This window comes from Aethalodelphis obliquidens, unplaced genomic scaffold, assembly GCF_003676395.1.
Source record: "Aethalodelphis obliquidens isolate GAN/ISIS:26980383/991018 unplaced genomic scaffold, ASM367639v1 scaffold18, whole genome shotgun sequence".
NCBI classification, from domain to species: Eukaryota; Metazoa; Chordata; class Mammalia; order Artiodactyla; family Delphinidae; genus Aethalodelphis; species Aethalodelphis obliquidens.
In genome coordinates this window covers 3,166,440-3,183,529 of record NW_020837962.1, presented here as the reverse complement: position 1 = coordinate 3,183,529, position 17,090 = coordinate 3,166,440, and the positions used below count along the sequence as shown (strand labels likewise).

At 52.0% G+C, this 17,090-nt stretch overlaps 1 protein-coding gene across 8 annotated transcripts in view; it reads left to right on the top strand.

Moving 5' to 3' along the window:
- SNX29 (sorting nexin 29) overlaps positions 1-15,545 on the top strand; it is a 545,670-nt gene extending 530,125 nt beyond the window's left edge. For 7 of the 8 annotated variants that reach the window (XM_027117362.1, XM_027117360.1, XM_027117361.1 and 4 more), the window contains one exon: positions 13,399-15,545. In XM_027117362.1, coding sequence (XP_026973163.1) covers positions 13,399-13,528 — 130 coding nt within the window. In that variant the 3' untranslated portion in view covers positions 13,529-15,545. The remainder of the gene's footprint in view (positions 1-13,398) is intronic. The other variant, XM_027117363.1, reaches the window with a different exon arrangement.
- Positions 15,546-17,090: the final 1,545 nt, after the last annotated feature.

Here is a 17,090-nt window from a genome sequence, read left to right as displayed (position 1 = left end):
GGCCCAGCCGCTGCGGAGCATGTGGGATCTTCCCAGACCGGGGCACGAACCTGTGTCCCCTGCATCGGCAGGCGGACTCTCAACCACTGCGCCACCAGGGAAGCCCCTAACTTATTGGGTCTTTTTGGCCACGTTGGGTCTTCATTGCTGAGTGCAGGCTTTCTCTAGCTGCAGCGAGCAGGGGCTATTCTTTGTTGCGGCGTGCAGGCTTCAGTAGTTGTGGCTCGCGGGCTCCAGAGCGCAGGCTCACTAGTCGTGGCACACGGGCTTAGGTGCTTCATGGCGTGTGGGATCTTCCCAGATCAGGGTTTGAACCCGTGCCCCCTCATTGGCAGGAGGATTCTTAACCCCTGCGCCACCAGGGAAGTCCCCTATTGTGTTTTTATTAAATGAGTAATGTATTCTAGTTGAAAAAGTTTAAACAAAGTGAATATACAGGAAAAACACAAGTATGGCCTTTCACCCCCATCCTTCTGGTCTCTGCATTTAGACGCCTGTTTATGTGCACATGCATTTTGAGGTTTTTTAAAAATCAAAATAGGATCCTATCGTACACTGTCTTGTTCTGAAACCTGTTTTCACGTAATTGTACCTTGAAGATGTTTTCTTGTCCGTGCGCGTTGGTGTGTTGCGTCCTCTGTGATGGCAGCGTTGCTGTCTACCCATGTGCCGTCGTGCATTTACTGCGTCTCCTGCCTCCGGGCAGGCAGGTTATTTCCACGCGTCCTCGTTAGAAACCACGCTGTCTTGAACACCCTTGCACACACAAGTGTGTCCGTAGGAGGTACGCCTAGAAGTAGTGTTTCTTAGTCAGAGGGTTTGCACGTGTATATTTGTGTGTGTAAACACGCACACGCATGCACACACAGCTCCCTCAGCTTTCCTAAAAGCTTTCACCTGTTTGCACGTTTGCAACTGCATGACCACCCGCTTCCCAGCGTCCCCAGCAAGGCTTGGTCACGGCTCTCTCCCCTTTGGCCGGTTCGCATTCTCCTGATGACTAATGAGCGGGACTCTCTCTGGGTGTGTTGGGTCCTCCTCTAGGACTCATTCATTCCACAGATCGTCCTTGAGCACTACTGTGTCATTGTCTACATGCTGGGTTACAGCCACGAACCAGACCCACATCAACATAACATGCCAAGTGACAGTGCAGAGTAGCGGGGGAGAGGTGGGAGGTGGGCGGTGGCAAGGAAGGCAGCACCGAGCGCGTCCCAGAAGAGGGAAGACCTGGAGGAGGAGGGCGAGAACCCGGCAGGAGATCCCTGCAGGCTTTGGGGTGAAGAGACAGTAACTGCAAAGGCCCCGGGACAGGCGTTCGCCCAGCCCTCACTGCGGAACCCAAGGCAGGGAATGGAGTGAGGAAGGGGACGCCCAGTCGGGCATGGCCCGGGAGAGCACTGCAACCATTTTACTCGGCGGTAGGTGAAAGCCTGGAGATTTTGGAGCAAAAGAGTGCCGCAGTCGGGCTTTGTTTTGTTAGCTGGGTTGCTCAGCGCTGGAGGACAGTAGCAGCAGGCTGGACACGGGAGGGCAGGCAGGGGGATTCAGGCGAGAGAAGACGGTGCCTGGGGTCACGAGGCCACTTCCCCAAGAGCAGGGGCTCTGTCTGCTACGTGGCACACAGTGTGGCTTGAACAAATAGCAGAATTACTGAAAAACCTAAAACCTGTTTCTGTTTCTTCTGTCACGTGCTCACTGTATCCCTTCCCTGTGTGCTGTTGGGCCGTAGCCTCTTTCTCGTGCGTTTGTAGGAGCCCTGCACGCACGCTGGACATTTCATTCCCCGCCCCTCCCAGTCTGTCTGTCATGTAAGGGAGTCACATTTCGCAGTCTTTTCCTTAACGTATTTCTGCAGATGGTATTAGGATGGAATTTTATGCCACTTTAATGTTCTCTTTGCACCCCTACTGTCATAACCACTGTAGCTTTTGCCTGATGGGACGAGCCTGGGTGATGCTTTGGACGCAGTTATTGTTCTTATTACCAATGTCATAGAAGTAATATTACCTCCACTTTCTATGAGGGAAGTGAATATGGACTATTACTCCTGTTTTTTCGAATTGAATCACAGAGGCATTCAACGGCTTTCTCACAGTCACATGCTGGTACTGTATAGAGTCAGGTATCAACCTGGGGCTTTCTGATTCTGAGGCCTCCTCCTCTGAGCTGGGTGAGGACAAGGTCTGGTGGGGATGAGCTTGGCGTTGGCAGGCCACTTTGACCTCACCCAAAAGGTTAAGTGGACCAGGCACAATTCTAGGCACTGGGGTTAGGTTGGTAAAGATGACACTTCAGAGAGTGACAGGTACTGTAAAGAAACTAAAACAGTGACGCATGACTGGCGGTGACTTGAGTGAGACTTGAAGGAGGACTTCCGAGCAATCCAGGCGGTCTCAGTACAGCTGGAGGAGGTGAGGGTGAGGTGTAGCCCTGGTAAGGATTTGACTGAATGCAGAGGGAAGCCATGGAGGTGGGGAAATGATGGGATAACTTTGACGAGTTGCAGAGGAATCAAGTGGAAGCAGGGAGAACACATGGGAATGTGTCACGAGAGTCCAGGCAAGAGGTGATGGTGGCCAGACCTAGGACGGTCACAGTGGAGTGGAGAGAAGTGGAGTATCGAGCACGTGTCTACAGGTAGAACCCAAAGGGTACATGGATGGATTAGGTGTGGAATGTAAGGGAAAGGGAGAAACCAGGGTGATGTGTTCGGTCCTGGTTTGAGCAGTGGGGTAGGGAATTGCACCATTTACAAAAGTGAAGACCAGAGAAGGAACAGAAGTTGGACGGGGAAATCAGAATTCCCATTTTGGCCACATTCAAGGTAGGAATGCCTGTCAAACATCCAAGTGGAAATGCCAGAAAGTCCAAGGGGTCCATTGACTCTGGAGCTTGCGGGCAGTCGGGGCTGAAGCGTAAATACGGGAATCCTTGGCATTCAGACGTATGTGATGCTGTGGGTCTGGACAAGATCCCACCTAGGCACTGTAGACAGAGACGAGGAGAGAAGCGAGGCCTTGGGACCCTCCACAGTTTAGTGGCCAAGCAGCAGAGTCCGGAGGAGCATCAGAAGAGGATGGAGATGCTGCTGGGGGGTCACGGTGACCGCTGGCTTTGACAACGTGGAGGTAGCCAGAGGGGCTCGAGGCCGAGGAGGGCTTTAAGCTGAGAGATACCAGGACATGGTGACATTTGAAGGGACGGTGCAGGAGGGGGCAGGACAGGGCAGGGCCAAGTCCTTGAGAAAGTCCTGAGGGAACTGCCCCTGGGCCCCATGGAGGGCTTGGCCTCAAGTAGGAGCAGGGATAGGTGATCCTGTGTCACAGGGAGGAGAGGAGCCCCCCGGCTGCTTTCTGGGTGACCTGCCAGGCAGAGCGTCCAGGATGGAGATGGTCTGAGAAGAGGGAAGGAATAAAATAGTCACTTCAGCGAGAGAGGGAGGGGCCAGGTGGGGAACTGGGGCAGGATCGTTGGGGCCTGCAGGGTCAGCCGTGAACCGAAAATGCAGCCGGCCAGCCAGCCCCGTCGTGGGCTTCTTCCTCTCTGGTCTGCTGCTCGGCTTAACCAGGGCAGGGCTTGGCCAGGCTTTGTGATCGGGGAGAGCACCGCGAGGGGGCGGGCAGTGATTAGCCTGGAGATGTGATGACGGCTGACCTGTGCGAAGGGGACTGAGAAGGCGTCAGTGGCAGGATTCAGAGAGGGGGCGTTGAGGAGGGTCCGGCAGAGGAGGTACTAGGGGGAGCGAGCAGGAGAATGACCCAGCCCCTTTGCGGAAGAGCCTTTCGGGTACTGGTCCCCAACCTAGGACATGATGTACAGGCCTCCTGAAATGTCGGCCGAGTCAGCTCAGGAGCCCCGGAAGCCCCACTCCGGGGAACAAGGAGCTGTAACTGAAGAGGCTCCCGGCCAGGCACCCGGGGCAGCCCCGTTAGCATCACGGCCATCTGTAACGATCAGAATCTCATCTTTCATGGTTTGTAGCCATGAAGTAATGAAAGCTGATGTGTCTGGGCTCGCAGGCAGGCAGTGCAGTGTTTGTATGGACTTGTGCGATCTTCCTGGCAAAAAGGTAAAACGTGTCTTTACTTTTTTAAACAGCATAATTTATCCCAGAGATACACGTGCCCCCATCCACCTGTCACTTTCTGTACCTTCCCCCACAAGCTCGGCCACTCCCTGTAATCCAGTTTCCAAGCACAAATGAAACCTGCTCTCACTTCCCCCCTCTGATCGGTCATGGAGCCCTCGGGATGCTCTCTCTGCAACACCTTTGGATCATCATCCCCACCCCTGCTGTGCTGCCACTGCCCCATCTCGGGTCTGTCCTCAGGATCTTTCTCCCAGAGGGGCTACACCAGCCCCACAAGGCTCCCTGTCTCTGGGGCTCATCTCTGTCCTATGGCTCCCGGCCCCGTCAGGAGATCTTTAGAAGCGGTACCTTCAGATGCAGCCTGCAGTGAACGGACCTGTCACCACTGTTTTCCAGGCCACATCACCAACCTCTGTGGCATTCCATGAACAGAATGCCTTGATTTAAAAGAACGTCAGATTTCAAAGCAGGTTTATTTAGGAAGTAACCATTTTCATATTGAAAGATCCACCATAAGAAATGCACATAGAAAATGACCTGAAAAAGCTACACTCCTGCACTAACAGTGGTCGTCCGCGGAGGGCAGGATTACAGGCTATTTCTGTTCCCTTCTTCACACCTGCATGTATTGGTTCCATTTCCTCCCCTACCATGAGCCTGTGTCACTTACTCTGTAACGTCTGTTAATGATGAGAGGGTTCTCTACATCCTCTGCTTCCCTCTTTACCATCATTTAACTTGTGCGTATTCAACTACCAGGCCAGAGCTTGGAGTAGAAAAATTTAAAGCTAAAATATTAAAAATCCGTCAGCAGAGAGCAGCAGTTACATCAGAGCACTACTGAAAGCACGTGCGAAAGATCTTGAGCATATAATACGGGATTTACTGAAATGGGGTTTGTGGTCACCTGGGGACAGATGCGCCCTCCGTAGTTCCAATTGTTTCCAAAGGTCAGACGGTCTGCGCTGAAGGCACAGCCTCTCAGACGAGTACCAGCGGCCCCAGCCTGACTGCGTGGTCTCTTGTGTCATCTAGTTGTGGGCTCTGGGGACAGACTGCATGTTCGAGACCAGCCTCTGCTCCTCACTTGCTCAGGGGACCCCGGACAAGTGGCTTCTGCGCTCTGATGTCCCCAGCTGTGAAACCACTCCTCCTTCACAAGGCTGGCGTGCAGATGACATGAGCATTGGTGTGATTTTTAGCCTAGGACCTGACAAGCAGTGGCCCCCTTTAATCTATCCAAAAGGGTTAAATCACCAGTGCTTTATTGGGGTCAGGAGCTGTGAGGACCCAAAGAAGAACCAGACCAAGTCCTGCCTTCAGGGAACCCTTGGTACTGCCACGGCCATTTCTGGGTCACATCCAGATGGTGACACTCTTTAGACCCAGGTCAAACTGAGGGACAGGAAACAGAGAGGAAATGCCACAGAGGCCTCCTTCCTCAAATCCACAGGGTACAGCTCACAGAGAGAAATCTTCGTGGACGTTAGCAGAGTGACGGAGTGCGTGGGTAGAGGTGGGTCCCCATCGTGTGGTCCTGAGCCTGAAGATGTGCCTACGAGCCAAGTCAAAGGCTGACTAGCCTGGCGCACCTTGACTGATGGGGGGGGGAAGGGCAGGGCCTCCCCTCCCATCCCACAGACCGGAGGGCACAAGGTGCAGGGTGTGCACATCCCGGAGGCAGTTCTCCCAACTCCTGCAAACACAGGCTTTGTCAGGGAGCCGGGTACAGGAGGATGGCAGCCACATCTTCTGTAGAAGGCCGCTCAGTCCCAGCTGTGTTCCAGGGTCCAGCCCAGCAGCAGGCGTGGCCCCTGCAAAGCCACCCTCCCAGCTGCAGAAGGCAGCTCCCAGCAAATGGACTATTGACCGGCCCTTGAACGCCACTTTACAAGTGAAATGAACAGCACATCTCTCCTCATGGTCATTTTCACTGAGGAGTGGTGGAGACCGGCGGATCAATTTCACCGGTGTGCTGGGGACGGACACGCCATGGCAGTGTGCCCCAGAGGCTTATTAAAAGGAACTGTCCCCCCTGAGGCTCCTGGCAGGGGCCACCTCCACAGACACGGACTCCCCTGGCACCTTGATGGTAGCCAGCAGTGGGGAGAGAGTGTTGCTGAATGTGTCTGAGGAACGGAGGGGGCTCCGAACATCCCTGCCAAATACCCGTCTCTCTTCCATCTCTATAGACTTTTAGGGCACCTGTTCCAGAAAGCCTAGTATGATCTCTTCAGAGAAGGTTCCTTCCTCTGCCTTCCAGCCTCCTGCCCCCAGGTCAGACAGATGGAAGACTTGAGTTATGCTGCGGAAAGGAACGGGAGGTCTTGAGGTATATTTCTGTAGTTTTTAAAATCTTTGTAAAAGCCTCTATCCACTTCCCTTGATATACTGATGCCTCGGCCATCAACGTTCTTAAGATTTTGGTGGCCAGACTCTGCCTGTGCCTCTGTTATTTCAGTGATCTAGGGGCCTTGAAAGAGCCAGCTCTGTTCCTATTTGTAACAGACTCAATAAGTATGTGTTGAATGATACATGAGCAGTAGAAAGGACCAATATTATGCCCATTTCACAGATCAGAAAACTGAGTCTTGGGGAGGTTATAGATCTTCCTCAAAGGTCCTAAGGTGTCTAACTGAAGGCACACAGGTTTTCTGACTTTGAATATGGAGCTTCTATTACTCCACACGGCCTCTGGAAGTCTGTTTTTATGGTGGAAGTGGGGCCTTTCTTGCTCTCCACACTTCCCTTTTCTTGTCTGCAAAACTGGGGTAGACATACCTCCTGCATTAAAACAGAATCGGGTGGATCAGGAACGTAATTTCACCTTGCTCAGTGGTTCTGCTCCTGCCCAGATCCAGAGCCACCAGCCTGCTTTATTATAAAAACACAGGCCAGAGGAAAGAAGGCTTCTCCGTGGCCTGATTCCTATCGATGGGGCTGGGTAAGAAACGGCACTATTCTCCTTTAAATCTCACTAGTGCACGAGGCCAACAAAGGCTGTGAGCAATGAGAATTTCAGCCTGAGGACACAGAAATGTGATGGCATGCACGGTGGCAGCTGCAGTGAGCTTTGGTGTAAAAAAAATCAGTGGTCCTTATTTAAGGCTCTCCTTGCAACTGTGAGACCTTCCTGCTTCCCTGGAGCTGCATGTGCACAGACCTGGGCTCTGCTGATGGACCTCAGTCCTGGGGTGCATGTGGCCTTGGCCCTGGCTCTCTCCTAGAGGGAAGGGACCGGGGAGAATCCCAGCTCTCTTTCCCATTCAGAGCAGGCCGCCATCCTTTTCTCCATCCACCCCGGACCCCTGTCACCTCCCAGTTTATACTTACCAACAATCCCATGCCTTCAGATACTACTGTCAAACCATGTGAAACTGCCGATACTAGACTTATTTTTTGTTGTTGTTTTTGTGGCAAGAGGATTTAACCTGAGACCTTCCGCCTTCACAAATTTTAAGTGTACAATACAGGACTGTTGACTGTAGGTACAGTGTTGTACAGCAGGTCTCTAGAGCTTATTCCTCTTTTTTAAATTTAAATTTTATATTGGAGTACAGTTGATTTACAATGTTGTGTTAGTTTCAGGTGTACAGCAAAGTGATTCAGTTATACATATAGCCATTCTTTTTCAGATTCTTTTCCCTTATTACAAAATATCGAGGATAGTTCCCTGTGCTATACAGTAGGTCCTCGTTGATTATTTTATATATATTGGGTTGGCCAAAAAGTACCTTGGGTTTTTTAGTAAAAATAAGACATTTTTCATTTTCACCAAGAACTTTATTGAGCAACGTATTCACCCTTTTGTTCTACTACTATCTGCCGTTTTCCAGGCAACTTCATAATTCCATCTTCCCAAAACTTTTTATCTTTTTGAGCAAAGGACTGTGCCAGGTGCCTTTTACAGTCTTCCAGGAAATTGAATTTTTTTCCATTAAGAGAATTTTGGAAAGGTGGAAATAAATGGAAATTCGACGGTGCAATGTCTGGTGAATACGGCAGATGAATCAGAACTTCCCAGCCAAGCTGTAACAGTTTTTTGCCTGGTCATCAAAGAAACATGCGGTCTTGCGTTATCCTGATGGAAGATTATGCGTTTTGTGTTGACTAATTCCAGATGCCTTTCGTCGAGTGCTGCTTTCAGTTGGTTTAATTGGGAGCAGTACTTGTTGGAATTAATCGTTTGGTTTTCTGGAGGGAGGTCACAATAGAGGACTCCCTTCTAATCCTACCATATACATAGCATCACCTTCTTTGGATGAAGATCGGCCTTTGGTGTGGTTGGTGGTGGTTCATTTCACTTGCCCCACGATCTCTTCCGTTCCACGTTATTGTACAGTATCCACTTTTCATCGCCTGTCACAATTTGTTTTAAAAATGGAACGTCTTTACGTTTCAGTAGAGAATTGCTTGTGGAAATATGTCAAGAAGGTTTTTTTTCACTGAACTTACGTGGAAACCAAACATCAAAGCGATTAACATAACCAAGCTGATGCAGATGATTTTCAGCGCTTGATTTGGGTATTTTGAGTAGGTCGGCCAGCTCTTGCGTGGCATAACGTTGTCGGTTCTCAATTAGTGTCTTGATTTGATCTCTATCAACTTCAACTGGTCTCCCCAACCGTGGAGCATCGTCCAGTGAGAAATCTCCAGCACAAAACTTCGCAACCCACTTTTGACATGTTTCATCAGTCACAGCACCTTCTCCATACACTGCACAAATCTATTTTTGCATTTCAGTTGCGTTTTAACCTTTCTTGAGATAATAAAGCATAATATGCTGAAAATGTTTTCTTCCACCTTCAGTATTAAAATGGCTACACAAAAATTCACCAATTTTGATAAGTGTTCATTTTTAAGTGCACGCTGATATGACAGCTGTCACACACAATCTAACAAAATTGTTTTGAATGAAGTTAAAGACAACTAAGTGCTACTAGAGCCATCTTACGGAAAAAAAACCGAAGGAACCTTTTGGCCAATCCAGTAGTAGTGTGTATCTGCTAATCCCAACCTCCTAATTTATCCCTCCCCCCAACATTTCCCCTTTGGTAACCAGTTTGTTTTCCAAGTCTGTGAGTCTGTTTCTGTTGTAAATAAGTTCATTTGTATCATTTCTTTTAGATTCCACATATAAGTGATATCATATGATATTTGTCTTTCTCTGTCTTACTTCACTTAGTATGATAATCTCTAGGTCCATCCATGTTGCTGCAAATGGCATTATTTCGTTCTTTTTTATGGCTAATATTCTATTGTGTATATATACCACATCTTCTTTAAACATTCCTCTGTCGATGGACATTTAGTTTGCTTCCATGTCCTGGCTATTGTAAATAGTGCTGCAGTGAACATTGGGGTGCATGTGTCTTTTTGAATTATGGGTTTCTCTGGATATATGCCCAGGAGTGGGATTGCTGGATCATATGGTAGTTCTGTTTTTAGTTTTTTAAGGAACATCCATACTGTCCTCCGTTGTGGTTGTACCAGTTTACATTCCCACCAACAGTGTAGGAGGGTCTCCAGCATTTATCGTTTGTAGGCTTTTTGGTGATGGCCGTTCTGACCAGTGCGAGGTGATACCTCATTGTAGTTTTGAATTGCATTTCTCTAATCATTAGCATTGCTGAGCCTCTTTTCATGTGCTTTTTGGCCATCTGTATATCTTCTTTGGAGAAATGTCTGTTTAGGTCTTCTGCCCATTTTTTGATTGGGTTTTTGTTTTTTGACAGAGTTGCATGAGCTAGCTGTTTGTAAATTTTGGAGATTAATCCTTCGTTGGTTGCTTCATTTGTAGATATTTTCTCCCATTCTGTGGGTTGTCTTTTCATTTTGTTTATGGTTTCCTTTGCTGTGCGAAAGCTTTGAAGTTTAATTAGGTCCCAGTTGTTTGTTTTTATTTTGATTATTCTAGGAGATGGATCCCAAAAGATATTGCTGTGATTTATGTCAAAGACTGTTCTGCCTATGTTTTCCTCTAGGAGTTTTATAGTATCCAGTCTTACATTTAGGTCCTTAATCCATTTTGAGTTTAGAACTTATTCATCTTACTCAACTGCAACATTATGCCTGTCAGTTAGTAACTCCCTGCTTGCCCCTCCCCCTGCCTCTACTAACCCCCATTCCAGGCTTTGGTTCTCCAAGTTTGACTCTTTCAGATGCCTCATATAAGTGGAATCATACAGTAGCTGTCCTTGTAACTGGCTTATTTCACCTAGCGTAGTGTCCTCAGCATTCATCCATGTTTTCACATATGTCAGAATTTCCTTTTTTTTAAAGGCTTGAATATTCCATTGTATGGATGGACCACATTTTTTATCCATTCACAGAGATTAGGTTATTTGCACATCTCCCCTGTTGTGAAGAGTGCTGCGGTGAACATGGGGGTGCAGAGAGATTTCTTCCAGATCCTGATTTCTGTTCTTTTGGATACTTATTCTACCCTAGAAGCCTTGGCTCAAAGCCAGCAAGACACTTGCCTAAGGAAACGCAGCTGGTTAGTGGCTCCACGTGGGGTGAACTCTCCCGCCGTTGCCACAGCGCTGTGAGGGCCGAGCGATCATCATCCCCGTGTGGCAGGCAGCCCAGGGCACGAGGCTCAAGGGCAGCGAGCAGAGCCCGTTGGCGGGGGACCCGAGGGTGTCCTGGCTCAGAGGCCCCGCCCTCACCCGCTGCGCTGCTACCCACACAGGTGCCTTTGGTGAAACGAAATAAAATGCCAGGATCCTGGCCCCGCTGTCTCGTAACTGTCCCCTCGTGCCAGCCAGCCTCCCGCCTCTCCCGGGCCCTCCCAGGAGCCAGCTCTGGGGACCACGGGCTCTGGTCACTGTGGGCAGAGGTCCTCCTGGCCTCACACATCATGCCCAGTGATGACAGCAGCCACGGGCACAGGGGCAACTGGCTGGACCCCTGACCCCGGACAGTGTGAGGGGAGGCCAGCGGTTTACAGTGACCTTTACACCTGAGCCCACCTGCACACTTGTAATCAACAGCCCCTCACAGGGGGGCAAAGATTCCTTCCAGCATCGTCTGCCCATCCTCTAAGCGGTGTTCGGGGATAGAGAGGCTTTTGGTAATGTGTTTGGGAAGAAGAGAGGGCCGTGGCGGCTTTGGGCCCATGGCCAGTGTCGTTCTGAAGGATGTACCCAGAGGACAAGGTCAGATGCTTCTCTTTCCTCCATGTACAGAAGATAAGCACACCCTGGCTCCCATGGGAGAAGGTGGTAATTAGAAGGATTTTTCACTTTATTACCTTACTGAGATGGGAAATGAGGGACATCTCACTGAGCACAGTGTCTGGGTCCCTGAAAAGGCGTGAAGTGGCCATTTCAGGGACCCCTGCGGGGACCATTCCTCTTTGGATATGATCCATTCCTTTGCTTATCTGGACTGGGCCTGGAGACAGCTGGTGGTGATCCTGGATCTGCCACTTACTAGCTGGTGGCTGTGTCCTCCCTGAGCCTCGGGGCTCAGCTCTAGCTGGGCTGTGTCTTCCCTTGCAGAGTCCTCTAGGACTTGCGCCCGGAAAGCCCTTGGCACAGAGCCTGATGCCACAGAGACAGTCGGGATGTGCGAACAACCTTTAATCTTTGTTTTTCGAAAGCATTTTGTATCAGTGAGATATAATCAGCGTTTTCTCTTATTTCTCTTTTATATTTTCTGTCAGCTGTGATCTCACCATTTAGAGGCAGTTATTATTCCATTACCAAGTCGTGTTGATTCTACTTTCTATTCAAATTTCAGTCTGTGGTAGACAAAATGACACCCCCCCCAAATTCTGCACCCTAACCCCTGGAACCTATAAATGTGTCCCCTTACATGGCAAAGGGGACTCAGTAGATTTAAGGATTGGGGCAGAGGGGAGATATCCAGGTGGGTCCAGTGTGATCACAAAGGTCTTTATAAGAAGGAGGCAGGAGGGTCAGAGGGAAAGAGAGTTGAAGATACTGCCCTGTTGGCTTTGAAGATGGAGGCAGGGGCCACGAGCCGAGGCAAGCAGGTGGCCTGCAGGGGCTGGGAAGGGCCAGGAAGGATTCTCCCTTAGAGCTTCCAGGAGGTACACCTTGAATGTAGCCTCATAAGACCATTTGGGACTTCTGGCCTCCAGAAGTGTAAGACAGCACAGCATGTTGTTTTAAGCCACCGAGTGTGTGGTAATGTGTTACAGCAGCCGTGGGAAGTAAGACAGAGTCCACCACCTCTGCACTCACAGCCCCAGCCCAGGCTTCTGCACGTGCCTGGAGCAGCGGCCTTGGCATCGGGACTTACAAGTACAGCCAGATCGTGGAGCACCCGCCATCGAGAGCCCTCCAGCAGATGCCCTTCACCCTCCAGCTGCTCCCTCCCTGCCTCCCCCCGTGCTCCAGGTGCCCAGAGCCTCCTGGCCCCAAGCTTCACCCAGGCTGGCCCCCTACGCCCACTCTCGGGCACTTCCTGCCATGCCCCAGGCTCCCTGCTCAGGGAGGCTCTGGTGGCATTTGTAACCTAAGTCTTTGAACGTGTGATGTTTTTAACCCTCCTTCGGACTATGAGCTCCACGGGTCCTGGGAGAACCCGTTTTGTTCACCATTTATCCGCAGTACCTTGCGCAGTGCTCGGCCCACATGGGTGCGCCAGGATTCATGGAGTAAACAAACGTACCCTGCAGGTGTGTTCTGTACACGGCGGGGTTACAGCCTCCCTACTGTGCTTTAACCTGTGTTGGAATCACACGTCCTCACGGGCTCATAAACGTACTCCCGTGCCCCTGTGCTACTGGCTGCTGCTGTCTCGCGGTTATAGGTGTTTTTTCACCAGTATATCCAGTATCAGTGATGCTTGCATTGGACGCACAAGTTGTTCCGTATTTTTGACTCTTTTACCTACTGCTGTCGTAAACGCCCTTACAATTGGACCTTGGCGGACATAATTCCCTCTCCTGTGTTTGTGCATCTCTTATGACTTTAAATGCAGTGTTCTCCCAAGCATTTTCTTTCTTGGACTTTGAAATGTGCCTTTGCTGGAAGATCAATGAAGACAGAAGACAGAAGCCGGGGCCAGAACCGTCTTTCGTTGACTTAAAAGCGGGTCCAGAGCTGCGGCCCCAGAGCTGTGCTGGGCGCTGTTGACGGACAGGAAGTTCACACGACAACGTGGACGCCCCTCCCCATTTCTCCACGCCGCTCTTGCCACCCAGCCAGGCAGCAGCCATGCCCCGGAGGCCACTCCCACCGTCCACCCCACCCCAGCCCCTGCTGCCCTGCCTGTAGCTATTTGCACTTGGAACCCTGACTTAACCCGATTCTCCCCGCTCTGTCTTACAGTGACGTCACCCCTCCCGGAGAACCGCTGACCAAGAACAGCCGGCCCAAAGTGGCTTCCCGCTTCCCCAAGCTGTCCCGAGGTCACCCCAGGGAGACGCGCAACGTGGAGCCCCAGAGCGGCGACCTCTGACCTCGATGGCCACCCAGACTCGGGCCCTACGTGCTGCGCCAGCTGCCTCCACCCAGGCCACGGCAGCTGGCCCCTTCCACCTCGGAGGGACAACCCTGTCCCCCCGGTGAACCCCAGAGAGCACACCTTCCCCGCCGGTCCCGTGACACCCTGATTAAACTGGGCCGTGTGAGAGCAGGGCAGCTCCTCGCTGGACAGACGCAGACATGTGGGCCCTGCTCTCCCCGGGCCCTGCCCTGGGCCGTGAGGGCCAGCCGTTCCCCTCCCTCCAGCTCAGGGGCCAGCAGGAGGGTGGGCGCTGGATCGGGCTCGGAGCCCCCTGGTTGAGATGCACGAGTCTGATGTCTCAGTTGGTCAGAAGGTTCATTGAGAAACCCCCTCTTAACTCTTGCCCATGTGGGAATTCGAATGACTGGTTTGGGGTTTTTTCCCCTGTTTAATGTTTGCCTGCTACAACCTATGGACGTGAAGGGTTTGGGTGGAGGCTAGTTCCTTACTATGCACTCCCCACCAGTGGTCAGTAGACACCCTAGTTCTTGCCACCGCGCTCCAGGGAGACAGTCCCGTGACCTTCGTGTGAAGGAGCCATTAGAGGGATGTGGAACTGTGGTTCTTGGAGAACTTCCCTACCTCCTTATGGTTGGTTCTGGAAGGACCAGCCCCTTTAGGAAACCTGAGGCCCCCTAGGCCCATGTGCACCTGGTCAGGCCAGCCAGCAGCAGCAACCCAGTGACCTGTATTGGAGAGCTCTGGGCTATCCAGGAGTCGGTGGCCTTGGCCTCGAAAGCCTAGAGGAGAGCCCTCAGGCTGTTAGAGACTCAGCTCCGGGAAGCATTCCAGAAGGTTCTGTGGACCTCGGGCTTTCAGACCTGGCCCCGGGGCTCCCAGGCGCTCAGCGTGGCTCTCTGTGAGCTTGGACACAAGTGTCCACTCTGCACAGATCATGATCATCCCCTAAAGACGAGGGTGTGCAACACAGCCTCTGTCAGCCAGCATGTTCTCAGCGGGAGCAGGGCCCTGTGTGCCCGAGACCAATCCCTCTGCCCCTCCCATTCAGAGCGGGGGCCCCCCTGGCAGCTCGCCCCATGGGACCAGAGCCATTTAGCCAGCTTTAACATCCAGAATCACGGAACTCTCTCCCACCCTGGGCAAGAGCCATCCTCAGCTGCTGATACAAAGAGAGGCGTTTTCTGGGGACAATAGCCGGTATAAATGTGTGTGAAAGATGGTCGGTAGAAGGCTGACCACTCGTCAGCTTACAACTGGGTGAGCGGTGTGGGTAATCACTGAGCCTTTCCTAGATAGCGGAAAACTCAGGAAGGAATGGCCTGGAAGGTTTGTGTTGCGTGTTCCTCCCATCAGCCAAAAGGAAACTCATCAGAGCCGTTAAGCAGAGCTGAGATCATCTACGCACAGCCCTCCAGAGGCTCGGAGGAGGCCCGAGTGACTTCTGAGGGAACATTCTGCCAGGTGAGCGAAACAAACCGGCTGTTCTCCGCAGATGGAGTGGGGAGTGTCTGGGGGCCCTGCTGTCAGCTCGTGGGGGTCAGAGGACCCGAGGGACCCTGTGTCCTAGAAAGGCAACGTGGTTTCCCTCTTGCGCGTGTGTGCCGACGGAGCCACTGCACGTGCACTTTGTTGGAATCCCGAGTCCCACAGCGCTGCCTTCAACACAGAGCCCTCCTCGACCAGATCCTCCAGGACTGTCTGGAAGCTCCAGCTGCCCCAGACCCCAGCCCCCGGCATTTGGATCCCTCCACAGCAGTCAGTTTGACGCCAGCTGACAGGCTGCACAGCCGGATCTGTTCCCAAGGTGTCTCCTCTCCGGTTGTACTAGACCCAGAATGGAACCGCTGCCCCGACACCCCCCAGGGCCAAGGGTTCCGATCAGCCAGCCTTTTCTGGCGCCTGACCCGAAACACATCTGAGTGCGAGTCTGGTCTCGCCTTCTCCAGCCACCCCACCAGGAGCCAGCTTTGACATTCTGTGCACGGAGTTTTAAAAAAAGAGCCAAAAAAAAAAAAAAAAAAAGGCATCCATAGCTACGGCGGACAGATGCAGAGCTGGGAGATACAAATGCACTCGCAGCCCGTATTTAAAAAGGAGAAACTCTGCCTCCCCAGTTTTTTTTTTTTTTCTGTACGCGGGCCTCTCACTGTTGTAGCCTCTCCCGCTGCGGAGCACAGGCTCTGGACACACAGGCTCAGCGGCCATGGCTCACAGGCCTAGCCGCTCCGCGGCATGTGGGATCTTCCCGGGACCGGGGCACGAACCCATGTCCCCTGCATCGGCAGGCGGACTCTCAACCACTGCGCCACCAGGGAAGCCCTGCCTCCCCATTTTTTAAAGCTTAATTATTCATGGAAAACTTGCCCTGTTCTCCCAAAATGTGGATTGTAAAAAGCATGTTCCTGGGGGCCCCACGGGGACCCTCCAGGCTGCTTGCTCTCTGTACCTCCGTTTTCGTGATCCTGCAGAAACCCTGATCTTCAATTGCTTTGATTTCAGCTCAGACATGCATGTGACATGCACATTACAGCACCTCCTCAAAGCCTTAACTTTGGAATCACATGGAATGTTCTGCAGTGATTAGTCCATCCAGCTGCTCAAAATACTCCTGCCCTGCTCTCCAGGGTGGCGGGATGGACTTAGAAGGGGCAGACTCCCCAGCTCCTAGAGAAGGAATAAAACACCGAGGTCCAGGCCGAGATCCGGGACAAATGCCAGCCCCTGAGGATGTGTCATCATCTGCCCATCAATCCACCTCCAATTCAGAGGGTGGGAAATGCCGTGGGACCCATCGGGGGGAAAGACAGCCCTTCAGAAAGGAGCAGTTGGCGTTGCTTCTCTCTCCTTGATCAAATTAGAAGATTGTTTGGAGCCTCCAAAGTCGGCGTCTGAGAGAGGAAGCCACCCCCCATTCTGAAAGGAACTGAAGGGCCCCTCTCTCAAGACGGCCTTGACCCTCTGGTACCCCACCTGTACAGGGAGGGAGAGGCCCCTCCAGGTCCCCTCTGCAAAGCCAGGCTGTCTGCTCAGGGGCGGCTTCAGCCAGAATGGGCCGCAGCATCAGCCGGGGCCATCTCTGCCATCTTCTTTGCTCCCTCCTTTTCCCCCAGATAAAGGAGACCCAGGAAAAGCAGGGCTGGGTAGAGACATCTCTCCTTAATAGAGAAAACCAAAGCTCCCAGAAGGGCGGTCCGAGGCTGGTGGAAACCTCACCCAGAAGCGAGCTTTCCCAGCTCCTGCTGCAGCTGGTCTGGAATCCTGGCTTGAAACAGCCCAGCCTCTCTCCACAGTCAGGCCCTGGGCGAGGCGGCTTTCCTGGAAAAGGCTGTTAAACCCCACGGTGGTCGCCTTCAACACCGTCACCAGGCCCATCCAAGGGCTTCCTGGCTACAAAAGGCATCATCACCTGATTGAGCTGTAGAGACAGTACCATCTTGGGAGACCTGGCAAGGGCGTGAAGGGTGAGGCGGAGGGACGCGGACCAGTGTTTGTGGACAAGGTCTGGTCACACAGCATGGGGCCTACTGAGATGTGTTCTTTGATAACCGCTGGA